The 18,433-nt window shown below is 39.7% G+C and overlaps 1 protein-coding gene across 1 annotated transcript in view; it reads left to right on the top strand.

The window, feature by feature from the left end:
• The window catches only part of MAP3K15 (mitogen-activated protein kinase kinase kinase 15), a 138,089-nt gene that overhangs the window by 54,793 nt on the left and 64,863 nt on the right, over window positions 1-18,433 (top strand). Inside the window, exons 4-6 of the mRNA XM_018554843.1 lie at window positions 1,631-1,824; window positions 2,849-3,017; window positions 6,874-6,980. Coding sequence (XP_018410345.1) covers window positions 1,631-1,824; window positions 2,849-3,017; window positions 6,874-6,980 — 470 coding nt within the window. The remainder of the gene's footprint in view (window positions 1-1,630; window positions 1,825-2,848; window positions 3,018-6,873; window positions 6,981-18,433) is intronic.

Genomic DNA, 18,433 nt, shown 5'->3' with positions numbered 1-18,433 from the left:
GGCAAACAACCATTTAACACTTTTTTCTAATATACCTACTTTATTTCCTATTTAAGACTGCCCCTGGAAACAGTTGGGAAGCTAGGTAGAATGTGTAGTGTGTGGGGTTAATCATTATTTTGATGATGTTTTATGCGGAAGCAGCAAGGAAAAAGAAGACCTGCTGCCAAAATAGTTGTTTAAGCATAGCAGTGTTGCTATTCCTTCATACTGAATGTATCTCTTATCTGGGAGTAACATGATACCTATAGAGACAGGAGGACAATATGACAATTATTGCTTGAGACTCCATTACGTGCCATGTTCTTTTATTCCCAGGATATGTATGAATACAGAACTTGTGTACACATAGATGCCTCTAGTACATCATAGACCTAACCATTTACTATATACGGTAATCCATTCAAAAGCACATTTATCCCCAAGAATAAAGGACACCGAGACATCTGCCCATCCTCACGTCTGTCAGAACCTGCCACAGTCTACCTGGTACCTTTACCCATGATTAAAAGTGGCACTTGCATGGTAAATGCTTCCTTCCATTGGAGAAAAGTGAAGGATCATCATACGCAAGGGTTTCTTAACAAGTTGAAAAATCTCTACATGTGATCGTGATGTCTAAAAGTTCTTGATCGCACTCATGGAAACCTAACACAGCCCATTCCTTTTAGGAGGTTAGGTTTATAATTCATTTCTTGTGCCCTTGTTGATCAGAACTCCCTGATTTTCTATTATGGGCCTGGAAAGAAATTGAGGAGAATATCTCCAATGGGAACGCAAGCAGGAATTGAAGTTTCTTTCAATAAGAGAGTAGGGAAGGGTGTCACTGGAACAGGAAGAGTAGGAAAATCTCAACATTGGAGCTGTAAATAAAACCCCAGCAGTGGCTCTAGCCCTTTGCCACACCATTCCAGACAAAATGAATTGTATGACTTTAAAATAATATAATTGGAAAGACATGTATGCAAAACTGGATTTGAATAGGCCATATATAAATAATTTACATTTCACCGAAGCTGTATGGTTAAAATGATCTACCTTTTTACTATTTATAGAATTGTTGGATGCATTTCTTCTAGGGAAAACTACAATTTTCTTTGAATAGTTTATTTTTAGTGAAGGGTTCTACAAATAGCATCATCATGCTGTAATACTTTTTAGAGTACAACAAGGTATGACCTCTGTCTGTGTTGGAGCAATCCGGCTAAGGATGTTTTTCAAGTGGGTTACATAACAGGTTGTTGTATGGTTATTTGGACTGAAGAAGGTAACCAGAGAAACCACACTTGTTCTCATGCCCCAGGTTTCTGCTTCGCCTCTTGTTTGTGTGCAGTACAAGCCAGTGGTATGAGCTGGCGAATACTCATTTGTAGTGTTCATAGTATAGTAAGGAGTACACAACTTTCTCTTTTTTTCTCACCATGACTGTCTCTGATCAGCTGAATAGTAGGCCGTTTTGGTTTCAAGCACCCTGAGCCTAACTGTTTTCATTTTTTAAATCCACAGGTTTCCCACTTTCAATGTTCTTGTGGAACACTGATATGAGCCAATTCAGTTTTTCTTATAAAAAAAAGTTATTGTATTTCTCAATTCAGGTATATCTATTAATATCTCACGTTTTCACTTTTAGGCCTCTAGTGGTAACTATTACTTCATTTCATACATCGTGACACCCTGTGGAGACTACTTTTGCTGTGAGAGTGATGCCCAGCGGAGGGCCTCCGAGTACATGCAGCCAAACTGGGACAACCTCTTAGGACCATTATGTGCCCCTCTAAGTGATAGATTCATTAGTTTGCTGAAAGACATACATATTACTTCATGGTAAGTATAATGTGCACTCCAGAGAAATAAAGAGTATTTCCTTCATTAATTTGGCAACCATGCACGGCCACTTAAGAGGAAAGGATGATGCAAACCATTTAAAACTGTAGTATCTTAAAGTAAAATGTTTTCAAACATTGCTCTGTCAGCTAATCACACCCTTTGCTAAGCTCAAGCAATGTCTTTTAAGGCCTCATTCAGATGGGGCGTACACTTCCGTGCGGTGTGCACGCACGTGAACGGCCGATCCCGGGTGGGACAGGTGCTGCCTGTAATTGCACGCAGCAGCCTGTTCTTCCCTCGGGTGCGCGGATGACAGCGTACAGCCGCGTCCTCCCATAGGGAAGAACAGGCTGCTGCATGCAATTACACGCAGCACCTGTCTCTCCCGGGATTGGCCCATTTACAGGCATGCACACCACAGGGATGTGTACGCACCGTCTGAATGAAGCCTTAGTATTCAGAAATAGTGGCATGTGGGACAAATATTGAATGTGGCTAGGAAAGAGTTTAAGAAAATCAACGACTTTAGCTATATGCACCAGTCTCCATTTCCTAACCGTTTACCTCAGATGTCTTCTGAACCTGAGTGTCTCTGGCATGTCCAATCAACCTGAGTATCTCTTTGGCATGTCTCTAGATAGGCAGAGCCAGCTGTCACTCACGCAGCTGGGCGGATCCAGGCATAATTGTCGGGATCTGCTTCAGCTGCGGCGTCTCAGTATACCGCAAGCTGTTGCGGTATACTGAGCTTAGGGTGACGGGAGGACGCTAGTTTGTGTCCTCCCGTTACCGTAAGGAGAACTATGGGGAAAAGCCCTAAACCCCATAGTTCTCCTTTTAAAGTGAACCTGTTGCAGCATTATTGATTGCACACAGTGTACGCATGCCCTCTTGACTAAGTAAAATTTTTTGTCATGTAGTACATTTTTGCCTCAACTCTAAAAACTGATCAAGTGTCACCTTAAAAAAATGCACAAAATGCATGTGCAAACGCATAACTACAGTATGTTTTCCCTTTTAGTGCATACTACAAGGAAACGCTGCTGAATGACATCAGAAAGGCCAGAGATAAGTATCAAGGAGATGAACTTGCTAAAGAGCTGACTCGTATAAAATTACGAATGGATAACACAGAAGTCCTGACTTCAGATATTGTAATCAACCTGCTCCTCTCATACCGAGACATCCAGGTTAGAGACTTGGAAGAAAGAGATTATGCTGTAAATCCTAACAGTGCATATCTAATTACTTTACATGCTTTTACATGCTTACTGCACTTTCCAACATTCCTGCTGAGCTAACCGAGGTGTGCAAATTTATGATAATGAAGAAGACGCCATTGCCAAGAATATGTGTAATGTCAAACTATTAATAATTATAGTATTTAGATTACTGTTTAGCTTTATGTCTTTATATTATGTCTTCAGTGCTATTAGCAGATAGTTTTGCAAAATAGAGTTAGGTAGCTAAAGAAAACAACTTGTGTGTTAACTAGATATTTAAATGGTTTCAACAGTTTGCAATAACAGCATAAGGTTTTTAGACACACATTTGCAAATATATGTGAAGCCACACTGTCATGCCAGAGCGCCTGCAAAGTGTGGCCCCACGTCTAGTCAAACGGAGCTCCGACCTTGCACACGTTATACTCCAGTTATATATTTCCTGAAAGCAGAGACCCTGTAGAATAAAATGGTGGCAAATTTTTACATCGCATGATATTAGCAGAACTCTTTATAAAACCCCACATTTCTGTAAAAAAAATACACTTAAGGTAATTTTATTGCACAAAACACAATAGAATACCCATTTTTTTGTAAAATATAAAAGATGAGATTATGCTGAGTAAATAGATACCCAATATGACAGGGTTAAAAATTGCTTGAGCCCGTGAAATGATGACAATATACTGTACCCCATATTGTCCATAGGCAACGCTTTAAAGGCTTTTCCCCATAGTTCTCCTTAGGGTAACGGGAGGACACAAACTAGCGTCCTCCTGTCACCCTAAGCTCGCTACTGCTCGCTGTATACTGAGACGCCGCAGCTGAAGCGGATTCCGACAATTATGTCTGGATCCATCCAGCTGCGTGAGTGACAGCTGGCTTTGCCTATCTAGAGGCAGAGCCAGCTGTACCCGCCCCCTTCCTAACAGCTCTAGACGGAACGGAGCAGGGAGGGGGGAATCCAGCCCCTCCCCTGTCACGGCAGAGAGCTGTGACAGGATCGCACTCACCTCATTGTTCTCCTTTAAATGCCCATACAGGTCATCGTTTTACAGATTGTGCTTGAATAGTTTCTTCACCATCGTCTAGTGATGCAGTCAGTGTCACTCCCGCCTTCATTTAGCAGGGAGGAGACCGGCAAGCGGATGTTCACTGGTCTCTTTTCCCACCAACACCCAGGAAGCCTGTCCCGGGTCTGCAGAAGAGGATGTGCACACTGGGAAGCAAGGTGGGGGGTGTCGGGCAGGAGACCCTTTTACCGTGCCATGAGCTGCTGCCAAAATCACTTCCATTGTAAAGTCGACAGTCGGCTTTAGCTGCCAGGAGTCTGTTTACAGGGGCCCGCTGCCAGCGACGTATCAGATATGTCCTTGGCAGCAAAAGAGTTAAAGGTAGCTCTTTCCTCCAAGGTGCAGTGACACACCAAAAGTCTAAAAGATATGATTTTGTGCAAACATCGCCAAAACTAAAAAAAAAAAAAAAAAAGCTTGTTTAGGGAGAAAAGGCCTGGTTACTCAAGTGGCACAAAGGCAGGACTGTCCACAGATCCATAGATCAATACAGTACAAACAATTCCCAAGCACACTTGAGACCAGGCCAAGCCAGTCAGCAAAAAAAAAAATCAAATTAAAACAAAATCTAAACTGTTTCAGCAATTTCCATTAAAAACTGGATGGGCTACTTCCAAAGCATACTTTCAGTTTAGTCATTACTATTTGTGTGCCATAATAGAAACTTTGTTAGACTGGAGGTAAGGGCCACCCTTTGTAGAGGGGCCTTGGTGTGGTAGTGTGGTTTCCAATGTATTTGCAAATACGTGCAACAAGAACTTTTGTTTCTAATCCAAATTGTTGAATCAGGTAAGATTTTTTTTTTTTTTTGCTGGCCAGCTGGTAAGAATTTTTCCTATTTTACGTACGTGTACCTTACTATAAAAAGATAGTTATAAACTCATCACAACAGGAGCCATTTTTACATTGCTTACTAAATAAATATTTATTTGTAAGCATGAAGGAACTTCTAAAACTATTCAAACAACATATATGGTGGATATGCATACAATTTTTATTTTATAACATAATCACAAAAAGATTAGCTGTTACTCATGGAAAGCAATATACTTTTTCGTTTGTTTTCTAGGAAGGTCAGAAATGTCCAAATTAGTAACCTTGTTTGTGATTATCTGGCTGTTAATAGACAGCGTTAGGTTAAAGTCATGGTGTCAGCATACAGGGAGGCGAACGCAGGACTAATCATTTTCTTCAGTATGGGATGTTTGCTATTGACATTTATGGTAATGCATTTTTTTGTTGTAGGTCCAGCCTATTTATGTGCCTTGTCCATTCTAATATAAACTAAATATACTGTGAGGCTCAATTCACACATGAGGGGTTTTCTGCGCATATTCGACCGTACAACTACGATGCGGATCTGTGCTAAACATAAAAAACAATGCATTGCCATGTGCATTGTTCAGACTATTGTGGTGGTCATGCGGTACGAAATACGGCAAAATAGTCCAAGCGTGATTTTATGGGCGGATTATAGTAATAGCTGTAAACGTACAGAATATACTTGTATGTTAATGTTTGTGCGGTTTCGTTGCATGCGGTTTTCCATGCAAAAAAACAGGCAGAAAATGCTACCGCTATGTGTGAATGGAGCCTAAATAAATCATTTCAGAATGCACAGTATACGGTTAGTGTGCTTTACTATTGGCCCCCTTGTTTATATCAGTACGTCAGGGTCCAGTGCCTTGTCATTACCAGCCTGATTCTTCTGGCACAGGGGCATACAGAAAGGTTCACAGCCATTGTGCAGAGTTATGTCGTTAAAGATACGATGAGAACATGATTAGAGTCACAATAATATAGTCAGATTCATAATCCAAAATCCTCCTTTCTGTAACATGAACCTTGGAAAAGTGATCATAGCTAACTCCTTAATAAAACATTTGTATCGGTGAATAAGTGGTGGGTGCTTTACCTGATTCACAAGGGAAAATGTTTAATCTGCCTTAATTGTCCAGTAGATTTTTAACACAATATTGGCAGAAGAAAGCAACAAAGCCTCAAATCAGATAACCGTTGATATAATCTAATTTAGAGAAACCACAGAAAATTAATCCTGTTGCTGTATTTTTTCCGTTAACAAAGACTGAATGTTGATCAAGTATTCTACTATAACACGCTTATTTACACTATTTGAGGAGGACTGATATGTCAGTTTTTGGTAGGAGCCACGACATCTTCATGTTCTCCTCTTGAGTTTCCAGTTGTGGGCTCTCAGATCTACACGCTCAGAATTTAATGGTAGGCAGAAGCAGATCCTGAAACCAGGGAAGGCAGATCTAAACAAAAAAAAAAATCAACATCTTCATAATATCCTTAATTAAATTGAAGTTTGTGACAAGTTTGCTTTAACAAGATTGGATATTTGAGGTGATCATAGGCGTCACATTGTTTTGCCTAATGAAAGGACCCTATTGGTTCTGAAACATTTTTAGGTTTTGCGATGGCAAGTTTATCTAATGTCAGTAAAGGATAGATTGATAATGTGGACCTCAGCATGCTGGTGACCCTATTACTTCTATTGTCTTTTGCGGTGCCCTCCGCTGGCCATTTTAGCAGCCACTGCTGTTGCAAGAAGAGATACATCCGTCTGGAGTGCGATAGAATATATGTCACATAGGTTCACTGGGACATTAATTCATCCTTAAAATATTTTCTTGTGTCTTGAAAAAGATACTTGCTCCATGTAGTGCTATGAGGATTTTATTAGATATGGCCTGTCTGAACATTTGTATTTTTTTTTATTTCAGGATTATGACGCCATGGTCAGGCTTGTGGAAACACTAGAAATGCTGCCAACCTGTGACTTGGCAGATCAGCACAATATAAAGTTTCATTATGCCTTTGCTCTCAATCGGTAAGACGTTTTTGTTGATGTGCTTATCTTTTTTGTCAAACATTAAACTCATTTTGTTGTAACAGCCCATAACAGCTGCCTTCAAAAACTGCAGAACTGTAGATATATTGAGGGGAATTTATCAAAACTGGAGCAGTTTCCCATAATAACCAATCAGTTTGTTCAGCTAAGTTTTAAAAGTAAAAGCTGATTGGTCGTCATGAGCAACTTCCCCAGATTCTGTCTGCTCCAGTTTTGATAAATCCCCCTAATTGTATTTGGTTTAATCTGAGGCCATATTTGTACATTGTCATAACTATTCAGTAAGACAGTGCAAAGTTAGGAGCTAACATAAAGAGTGCAGTAACCCAAAGTGACATCTCATGGAGTTAGGTCAGAATACATTCTGATTGGCTGCATTGTTGCATCTGGTTTTTACACTTTGGTAGTTGTTTCTAGCTTACTAAATAAGGGTGTGTGCTTTCGGGACCACAGCACTGCTATGCCTGATGAAGGGATCCTGTGTGGTCCCGGAAGCGCTTGTATATTTGACACAAGTTTTGAATAAATTCACGATTGACTATCCTTGAAGAAGTCTGGTGCGCTGGTGACATCTCTTTATTATCTGCAACTGGCGGCACCATCCGCGGTCATTCCAAGCACCCTTCCCCATATTTGGGATTATCCGGTAAGGAGTGCAACAAACCTTTCTCTTCATATCTTAATAAACCAGCAGACACAAGTTCTGGAACTGGGCATAGTAGAGATTGTCCAGCAATGGGGGCATGTACCAATAACGTGGCTATTCCTGCATACATGAAACCTATGTAGAGCAGAAGTAACGGTTATCGATAAGTATATCTGTTTGGGAGCTATCTCAACCCTGAACATAATGTTTGTACTAGAAATTAATCTTGGTGCTTTAGAGGATTTAGAGGATCTCTATGGTATTGCCTAAAATAAATTGGATAATGATCCATGAGAAATTATCTAGTATTCTGCAAGATAGGTATGCTCAATTAGAAGCGGTATGGGAACATTGACTGAGTCACCTGGCAATCTCGAGCCCACGTTGAGCATGGTTATCTTGCTCAGGCTAAACACGGTCTTGATGGTTCGGAGCTCGGGAGTCTGTCTGCAATCTTTTATAATTTTAAAAAATTTGTATTTATGTTTTTGTATTTGTTCGCTTTATTCTTTTTTGCAAAAAAGAAATTACTCCTATTGTGCAATGTGCAAAATTAAATTACATTTCCTGATTTATGGAAAATGTGTTCTCAGTGAACAGACTATTTAGCATTGTTCAGAATAAAGACCGCTTTGATACCACACCTCTGTTTCACTTCCTAAGTCACTTTGTATACAATATCAAGAAAGTCTTGTTATCCTGATAACAGATGTACAGGACAGTGTGTCCAATGAATTTCAATAATATGAAATCGTATACCATTATCCTCAAGACATTCAGTTGTGTTCAGTAAATAATATTGTTGGGATTATTTCTGGAAAGTATACTAATTACATCTCCATTTTAATGGGGACTAAGCAGTAACACAATGTTTTTCTTCCCTAGCACAGTATACACATATTTACTAAAGGCTTTAGAAAGAAACAATAAGTATAACAATTTTAATAATATAAAGTGTATGTACAGCTATAACTTTTGTAGCTTTAGAGTAGGGAAGGTTTAAAACCCATGTCAGATTATTTTTGGTTGTGTCCTGTTGGGAGAATACCCTTCACTTCCTCTCCTCTAGATGCAACAGGAAGTTAAAATAAATCTCCTCTTCCCATTGGAATATAGCCCCTCACCTCTTGCTCACCTCTTGCTCTCATGATGACTCCAACATTTTGAATTTTCCTTTTGTCTCAAGGACATTAGACAACAGATAGGACAAATAGGGGTGTGAATTTCCCAAGTAGGAATATTGAAAAAGGGGTTGAGACGCTAGGCAAACATTGTTACACTGTGCAGTAAGCAAACACAGTGGAAACATCAGTGGAAACACAGTGACTGTGTTTGCCTGATGAAGGGATCATGTTCGGGTTCCGAAACGTTGCTTATTGCACTGTGTCACTATGTTTGCCTAGCGTTTCAACCCCTTTGTGACGGGAGACGTACATTGTATGTCCCGCCACGAAGTGCCTATATGACTGGCCACGTACACTGTACGTGACAAGTTTTTTAAGGCTCTGTAATGCCGGTAACCGCTGAGAATCAGCGGTTACCAGTCAATAGTGAATGCCTCAGTATTGAGGCATTCATTAATGAAATAGTTAAGCTTTTGTAAAAGCTTCTTTCTTTCATTAAATGAAAGAATGAAGCTGTTACATACAAATACGGGATCGATAAATAGTGATCCCGTATTTGACAGCTGAAAATAGCAGAGAGGTAGCAGAGTGAGTCACCTCTCTGCTATTCGTTTTGACAGCTCCGTAGACTGGCCCCATGTTTATGATATATTTCAGGCAAAGTGTTACAATGTATCTCTGTGCCTGAAATGTATCACTTCTGATTGTCTAGGCACCATCAGAAACCTTTAGTGAGATCTGATTCTGACATGCTGTCAGGATCAGTCTCTAATTTTATTATTAGCTGTTCCTAATTTTGGAGCAGCCTAATAATAACCAATTGGAAGAATCACACAGCAAAAATGTAAAAAGTGTGTCAGTCATTTATAAACAGAAACTGAAAACTAGCTCAGGCACGAAGGGGTTAATAAAAAGGACGTTCAGCACATTTGACCTTGGAGTGCGGGTGACTTTTTCAATATTCCTGTGATTTTGCGCGGTGCTATCCGCAGGTCATACCAGCACCCATTTGTTCTATAGGATTTCGATCTGGAGTGCGCTGGATCAATTACTACACGTGATTCTCCCAAGCAGGGACACAGACAGCAATAAAAATTTGACAAGAGGGCCTAAGCCTTCCCCACTCTACCAAAAACAATCCCTTTTATATACTTTAAAAAATGCCTATTATTTTTTTTTTCTTGCCATGGAATGTAATTTCTTTATAGCATAATATATATTTGTTTTAGCTACCTGCAAATATAGTTTAGACCTTATTGGTTCTAAGGGATTGCAAGAGGAAAGTGTTTGTGAAATCAGAAGATGACACATCCATACACATGAACATACAGATCATTATCCAATACAAAAGACTATTTGCCATATCCATTTATCTTGACTGCTCAACGCCAAAAAATATAGGGATCACTTGTTAATCTGACCTGGATATTCAATCTTTACGTTGCAGGAGGTGCATAAACTGGGCACCTGATGAATTTAAGCCTGCAGCGATGATACAAATAAGTCATGGTCATAAATTTGAGAATTTGTCTCATTACTGCAGCATTATATGCATTAAGTAAAGTTTATGGAATACTTTCTTAGTGTGTGGATCAGATGCATGTAAGCTCAGCCAACAAATGGATTCAATTCTGACCGATTCAGCAGGAATTAGCCGAGGTTCGATCTGTAGGTGGCCTTATTTCCTTGACAAAAGATGAACTTATGTCAAAGGGACATGCTGGAAAATTGGCGGCCAAATAGAGCTTGCAGCCAATCAGATGTAAATACTGTTCTAGTATTCTGACAGTGGAAGGCACTGCTGCCAGAATACTTTGCCTCAGCAGGAGATTTGTTCATCTACCCTGTTAGTCTGGATGGAGGAAAAATCTCTCCATGTGTACCTAGCTTAAGATAGGTTTTTTTGTATTGTGTGCATGGGTGTAAGGTTTTTTTGTATTGTGTGCATGGGTGTAAGGAGAAGTGTGTGATCACATAGTTAACAGACCAGTTAAAGAGAAACTGCTGATGGGTGACTATATGTGTCGAATTCATAATGTGGAGCAGAGGTCTCTATACCTGGAATATCTGGTCAGAAAAATACATTAGGCTCTTCTATAACATGTATAGAGACCCTAGCAGGGGTGTCCCTAGCCTAAGTTTAGTGTTGCAGCTAGGTTGTAGTCAGCCTGAGCTTGAATTGTTATAGTTCTGTTTTGTTAGGCTTTCCCTATTCTCAGGGTAGTGTTTGCTTATGCCTGTTGCAGGTGTTCCTCAGCAGTTAGTGTAATAGGAAACAGTATTGCTGAGTTATTAATATATGTCTCCCTGGTCCACCACTAGGAGGGTTATTGCCATTGGTGCATCATGGGGAAAGATATACATATTTGGGGTGACCTTGCAGAAGTGATTCCCTCTGCCTAGATAGGATGTCAGTCTAAGCAGGTCCTTTGCCTCCCTGATCTGCTGCCTGGATAGGTCTATGCTAAATGAGTGGATCTGTCTCATAGGGGCCTAGAGGATTTTGAAGCTGCTGAACAATCTAAATACTGTAGTATAGTTTTCTGGTTCCCGGTTTAGGGCCCTTATTTCTACATTGACTGTAAGTAGAAGTCTTTTTCTTTGCATTTTTTTGTTGCTTTTTGGCTACCCTTTGCCTAACCCTTTTTTCTGAAATTATGTTTTAATAAACTCTCTTAAATGTTCCAAAGTGACTGTTTTCACCTCACTAAGAGTCAACGATCTCCCCAAAAGATTTGAGATGCTAGCCCACCTAGTCACCTGTGCTTATCCTCCTCACAGAAGAAAGAAGGTGCCACATAGGCATGTGGAGTATGAATGGAATTAGTGTTCTTATCAGTAGCCCATCTTGGAAATCAGAATGTTTTCAGGTTTTATTCTCATTTTTAAGTAGTGTTCCTATTCAAACAGCAGATCTGGGGCACCGTAGTCTCCCAGCGTTTACCTTTTTTGCTGCTTTTTTACATATTTTTTGGTAGAAACATATTTGACCCTGCTGGGTTTTCATCAATTAACTGGTCAAAATGGCATGTTATAAGTGCAGTGTAAAACTAAGGGCATGTGATATGTGCAGGTGAAGACACCTGCTCAGTATCGCATAATCTCAGGAAATGACATTCAGATGATAACTGCTCAAATTGGTGAAGCTTTTGTAACAGCTGCTTTTGTGTGAGTAAACAAAGGCAGCATCCTGACACCTGCTCTACACCACACCGATGTCCTCTGACTGAGCTCATAAGGCAGATTCACCTGTAATAAGAATCTTCGCTTGCTTCATCCCGTGTCATGCTTACAAAGCTTGGTAGAATATGATTTCTAGTCATGGAACCCCAGTTTTTAAAAACAAAATGTATTTAGATTGTAGGAAATGTGCCAGGTCAACAGTTCTCTAAACAGAACATTTAATAGTCTCCAGTGGCATGGCCAGGGTTGCTGTTCTGTAAATGAAGTGATTTGCCTCAATCAACCAGGCAGAATAATTTGTTATTTATGGATACTCTGCTTTCTTATCAGTGTTAGACAATATAAGGTGTGCTACTACTGCCACCCTCCAGAAGGAAGGACAGTGTCAGCACCAATTCAGAAATGATTTGAGGGTCTACAGCTGAGTGATACACAAATAAGATAGTTAAGGCACTTGAATATATTTTTAAGATTTAACTCCTGAGTTTGGTTTCACTTAAAGAGGGTGCTTGTTGTAATTTAACTTCACATAACTTTGTGGTGCAGGAAAACCAAGGTGATAGATTAAAGTAGAGATAGAATACATCCTTTCCACTTGTAGGGAACTACGTGTTCTAGCTGTGTGGATTGGGATTATTGACAATGAAAGAGCACACCTTCACTGGGGGCTTTTCAACGGCGGAAAGCAGTGCGTTTGTACATACAGTAGCTTCATTTATATAGGTCATTGAGAATTTGGAATATATGTTCTTAAAATATAATATCTCAGTAAATGAGGATCATAGCCAATTGAGTGCTGTTGTTTAGTACTTTGTCTTTGAGTGTTAGCCCTCCTTCACACCTGAACGTTTTGTAGCGCGTTCTACGCTCGACGAACGCTCTACAAAACGCTCAAAAATATAAATCCCATTGTATTCAATGGTCTCGTTCCCACCTTGGCGTATTTCCGCCCGTCCCTAACGCGCTACAAAACGACCCACGCCTGAAAAGGTACAGGTACTACTTTGGGCCGTTTTGTTGCGCGTTTCCATTGGGATACAGCCAAGTAGCCTTCGGAAACGCGCGACGGTCGCGCGACTTTTTTACCGCAAATCGCGGTAAAAAAAAAACACGCGCGACAGACGCGCATATGCAATACGCCTAGGTGTGAACGAGACCTTACAGAAATAAATACAAGCAGAATCTATCAAGTTGTGATGTGTTTTAGTAATAATATTTGGTGATTGCAAAGTAAAACTATACTCTGAATAAAGATAAAGCTAAGATTCCCCCTACAAAATACCATAAGAGACCAGTTTGTACTTTTATCATGATGTCATGGTTAACATCTTCCAAGTCTGAAGATTTTTTTTATAATAAAAAGAGATGTAGTAAGATGTACAAAATATAAGAAATTTACAGCATTTTCTCAAAGTGTAAGTAAACCACTTTGTAAATGTTCATTTTTTGCCCTAATGTGTATGAATGTACAGCATTCTTGCACATTAGGGCACATTGACCTTACAAGTGTGCCCTTCTCAAGCACTGTTGGATTGATCTTCGGTCCTCAGCTCTTCCCCCTGCCGCTGCCATCTTAGATGCCGCCACATGTGGGTTCTCTTCAGCCATTGGGTGGCCATTGATGATGTAGCTTGCTCAGGAGTGGCATCCTCCCCTGCGCCCAGCCCATTCACGGCATCTGGGAGATAGTGCAGATAGTGTACACAGAAAATAAAAAATCACTAGGGAAGAGAGAAGGATTTTTTTTATTTTTTTTTGGCACAATAGACTTTGCTTGTCTTTTCTGCCCCCCAGAAATATTTTATTAACTTTACTTAAGTAAAGTCATTAAAATAAGTAATCTCAGGGGCGCATCTAGATTACTTCTACACCCTTGTCATATATAAACGCTCTCACACATGTACACAAGAACACATGCACACAGGCACCCACACATACACACACACCTGTGCAAACATGTACATGCATGTATCCGCACATTCATGCTTTCCTGCTCACACACACACCTGTGCAAATACTAGCATTCTCCACACGTACATAATCATATAAACACGCACATGTACCTACACACAGAGTAGCACCCAGGCATGCACCTTGACTTAGCTCTTGGAAGAGCTGATAAAATACTATCCACATGAATAAAGGACTTTTGCAGTGGCATGGACACAACAGGGGAAATCAGGACTCTACGTTAATCACATGCCCCTCATGATGATCTCCCTCATAATTGGTTACTTTATTTGTGTTAATTTAATAATGAATTCTAATAAATGAGTATACTGCACTGTGTGCACACTCTGACAGGACCTCACAAAATGCTGGTAGAATCATATAAAGCACAATTAGATCACATTAATAATTAAGATCAGATTATTAATCTTCACCCTGCTACAAGGCAGAAGAGAAAGCAAATACCTTCCTCCAGTGTGGACATCAACATCCTGCCCCTGAATGCAGGTGTTTTTTCATTGGTAGAGCTTGTCATTTGAAAAGTAGATCTCCAGACAAAAAATTGGCCTATATTATTTGAAGAACAATAGGACTGAACATACAAGCTACTTGTAATTGTATATTGCAACCCTTGAAAAACTGCAACATTTTAACAGAAGAGGGCCTGAGCAGATAACAACTTAGTGTGGAGGTCATGCAAAATCCATACAGGTGCAATAAAAGATCTGCAGTCAATTCTCTCTGCCAATGTTGACATCAATATGTACCAATGAGGCCGTCAAACGACCAGATCTTTTATTAAACCTAAATGATGTATGAGTAAATGGGTAGGAAAGTTGGGGGAAATTCATACATGCCTTTCTGATTGGGCTGGGCTGAGCTGAGCTGAGCTGAAATAAGCTTTTGTTGCACATAATGTGCACGTGTATGAGCACCAGCTACTTTTTTTTACCAATATCCTAGACAAGGGCAAATTTCATGAAGGTAAAAGTTGCTTACGACATACAAAGCTATTTAGGCTATTTTACATGGCACTTTTTTTTTTTTTTTTTTAAGTATAATGTATTCGCAGGTAGTAATAATTAAACTTAAGAGTCCTACTTAGTGGAATAAACATTATGCTTTAAGCCAAGTAATTAATCCTGTTATTGAATACAATATGGGAACATTTTGTTCTTGTTGTTACATTTCTCTTACCTACGGCAGATGGCTACAGAAGTATTTTTCAGAAAATATAATTTTTTTGCTGTAGACCAGAATTAGTACATGCAAAAAGGTTCTTAATGCAGCAAAAAGCTGATTGTATGCATATTCTGACTCCGATCGTTGTGATAGCGAGATATATCCCTTGCTGAGACCTCTATGCCTGGCCTGTATAAGCAGATATACTCACTGCGGACAATCCTCGTCAGATAACTGAACTCGTCAATACCGACTCATTCAAAAGAGGTGTTTATTCTTTAACAGCAGATGATAGGAACAGCAGTTGAACGGTGATAGTATTGTGCGGTCAGAAAATGATGCCTTTCCTACGTACTGTGCAGATTACATGTGTGTCCTGTTACATGTGGCTTTCAACTGTGCCCATGACACAGGAAGTACTGCACACAGGAAGCAGGAAGGGGCTACACTAGGGGGAAATACATCGTCGCATGAGGAATAATTACAGAAAGCATGTTTGTTACAACAAAAGGCCACTAGATGGCAGCATAGGATAACACATGAATTTAGCTATGAGAAAATAGTTAGGCAAATCACACTATATAAATTCTAACCTATATAACAATGCTAATATTAACTGAGGCTATGCATCTCATATTCTATGCCCCTATTGGGGCGGCACAATGCATATAAATAAATATAAAAGTGGCTATTCGAATAGACTATTTGGGGAAAATTGGGAACATATCTAGTGCTGTGCTGAGAGTTAAAGAGTTCTCGGCAATGTCTAGATTTAGCTCTTGTCCATAGGAAGCAACTAGCATACGTGTTGGGGATTGTTAATGATTTTAAAGGGCCATCCAAAACTCTTTTTCTATTACAATATAGCTAATACAAAAGGCAGAATACATTTCTGCTGCAGCAAGAGGAATTAAATTCCAAGACACCATGAGCCATATGGAGATTCCTTGCTGTGCATTAGTGCATGCACGTTAAGCTTAATGTTAACTTGCGTTGCATTAAGGCAGCCAAATCCATTAAATGGCCTCACGCACCATGTCAAACAAAAAGGTGCTTGCAGCATTTTTTGGCAGCACACCGCATCACAGCACACGTCAATGTGTTGCAGTGAGCCATCCTGCAAAGCATGCCCATCAGCAAAGTACATTGGGGTGTCATTCAGAATAAATGGCATTGCATTACACTAATGCGCATTGGATTAAGGCATGTAATACCGAAGCACGAATTGGCCCTCAGTCAGATATCAGTTTTGGGTGGACAGTTTCTCTGATGCACATTCAGGTGATACATAGACCTTTTTTTTCTCAGGTCCTTGAGAAAGCCAGTGCATGAACAGCTTCTCCAGAAAACTTCACTTAACTTTACTTGTCTTAACCTCTTAGTCTGACCCTAATACCTAACCTTCACCTTACCAGAACTCTAAAATTAAAGCTGAAATATTTATTTATTAATTTCAGGTATTTATATAGCACCGACAATTTACGCAGCACTTTACATTGTGCACATTCACATTAGTCCCTGCCATCAAGGAGCTTACAATCTAAGGTACCGGCATATGTAGACATACAATCACACCAACTGATGCAGTTATGTATTCATTAAAAATGAATATATTACAAGCCTCTTGTAAGCATGTCTACAGTACAGCTTAGACTTGAAGAGGCCGGGACAGCACTATAACACACTCAGGTATGATGCAGTTGCACATGTGCAAAGAAGAAACTTGCTGACAGGTAATCTTCTGCTCCTTGATTGTCCAGTCACAAACTGGTGTCTGGCAGGCGACCTATTTGTATTACACAATTGCAGCAGAGAAAGTCAGCAACCAGCCTGTGCTGCCTAGCAAGGCTGTGTAAATCCTAAGATTGGATGGAACAGAATGCAGATCCTTTGACAGCTCCCATATACAGTGTGTTTAGCTGTTTGTCTGTAGTGCTGCTTTTAACTAACTTAACTAATAAACACTTAATTCTCCTTAACACTTAGGCATATCCAATCCCTGAAATATAACCCTTGTCATTTAACCAGACTCAAACACTTTCCTGACCATTACCATACCTAACACTTTAAATTAGCTCTTAATATGTATCCTTCACCCTAATACTTATAACTCTTAACCCTCTAAATCCAAAGCCTAAAGAATAGCTGTACTTTTGCATAACTTAAAAAAAATATAAGTTCATGTTTATGCAAAAATACTCCTAGTTCCCCTCCCTAGCCCCCTCAATACATGAAACTGAGTCTTGAATGGTGCATTAGAGGTATTGCTTAGGAAAACCTAATACATTTCCTGAATAAATCCTGTAGACACAATTAAGATACCATGTGAAGCCTGTAGACTGCTTCAAGGTATGATGTGAAGCCTGTAGACTCTCTCAAGGTGCGATGTGAAGCCTGTAATCTACCTCGAGGCTTCATTTCCTTTAATTTGTGGACAGTTTGTGTCCCAGATTAGGTCACTGCTCTTTTGAAGTTTTTTTTCACAGAGAACTAAATTGTTACAAAAACTATTGCAGAACTGATTGTTGCAAAAAAATTTGCTTGCAGCCTAACCTTGTGGAAAAACTTTCCATTTTGAAGAAGTGTCTTCTTGTCATTTTCTCATTTGTTTCTGGTGATGACACATGGTCACTCTTCTAAGAAACAGCTCAGATTGCATAAGTCTTTTGAAAAGTCACCCCTGCCAGTATGTGTAACGCAAAGTTTACTCGAAGCATCTGGCTTTGACTAGCAGTGCTTACAGAACAAACACACCAATTCTTTATACTGTACATTAGCCTATTCCTGGATACCAGGGGATGAAAAAAATAATCATAATCCGATCTGAAAAATGATCAGTAAACTTTCCAAATCCTGTGCTGATTACCAGCACGCCGTCCAAGTGGCTTTTAAGCTTAGGAGATGTGTTTGCTTTTCACTTACAAATCCTTTCACCTCCATTCACTGTACTGTGACCTTTTTTGTGTGGCTGGCAGGAGGAAGTTTTAATTAATGCAGACTATGAGGTAAATACCCATTTTATCTGTTTGTAAATGCAGAAGCGGGGTTATCATGTTAAAACCGCCCCAGTGATAACATAATGATGCTGACTCTTTTCTTCTCAAACATGCAGCACCTTTTTAACACTAGGAAGCGCAGTGCATTAGCAGTCCACAGTCCACAGCTGACTAAGCTTTTTATCCTTTGTTGCACTGTTTTTGCACTTTACGACAGATATTCTAATAACAATAAAATGTCAGATATTTTAGCATGATACAGTCATGATTTCCCCTGCATTTCTGTCAGATAATGCACCACTTTGTGGAGAAAATTGTTGCAATTACAAATGTTTAGGCATTCTCATGTTT

This window comes from Nanorana parkeri, unplaced genomic scaffold (genome assembly GCF_000935625.1).
Source record: "Nanorana parkeri isolate BGI_ZX_2015 unplaced genomic scaffold, ASM93562v1 scaffold175, whole genome shotgun sequence".
NCBI classification, from domain to species: Eukaryota; Metazoa; Chordata; class Amphibia; order Anura; family Dicroglossidae; genus Nanorana; species Nanorana parkeri.
The sequence above is the reverse complement of the archived record's forward strand: the minus strand, read 5'-3'. Positions and strand labels throughout refer to the sequence as shown.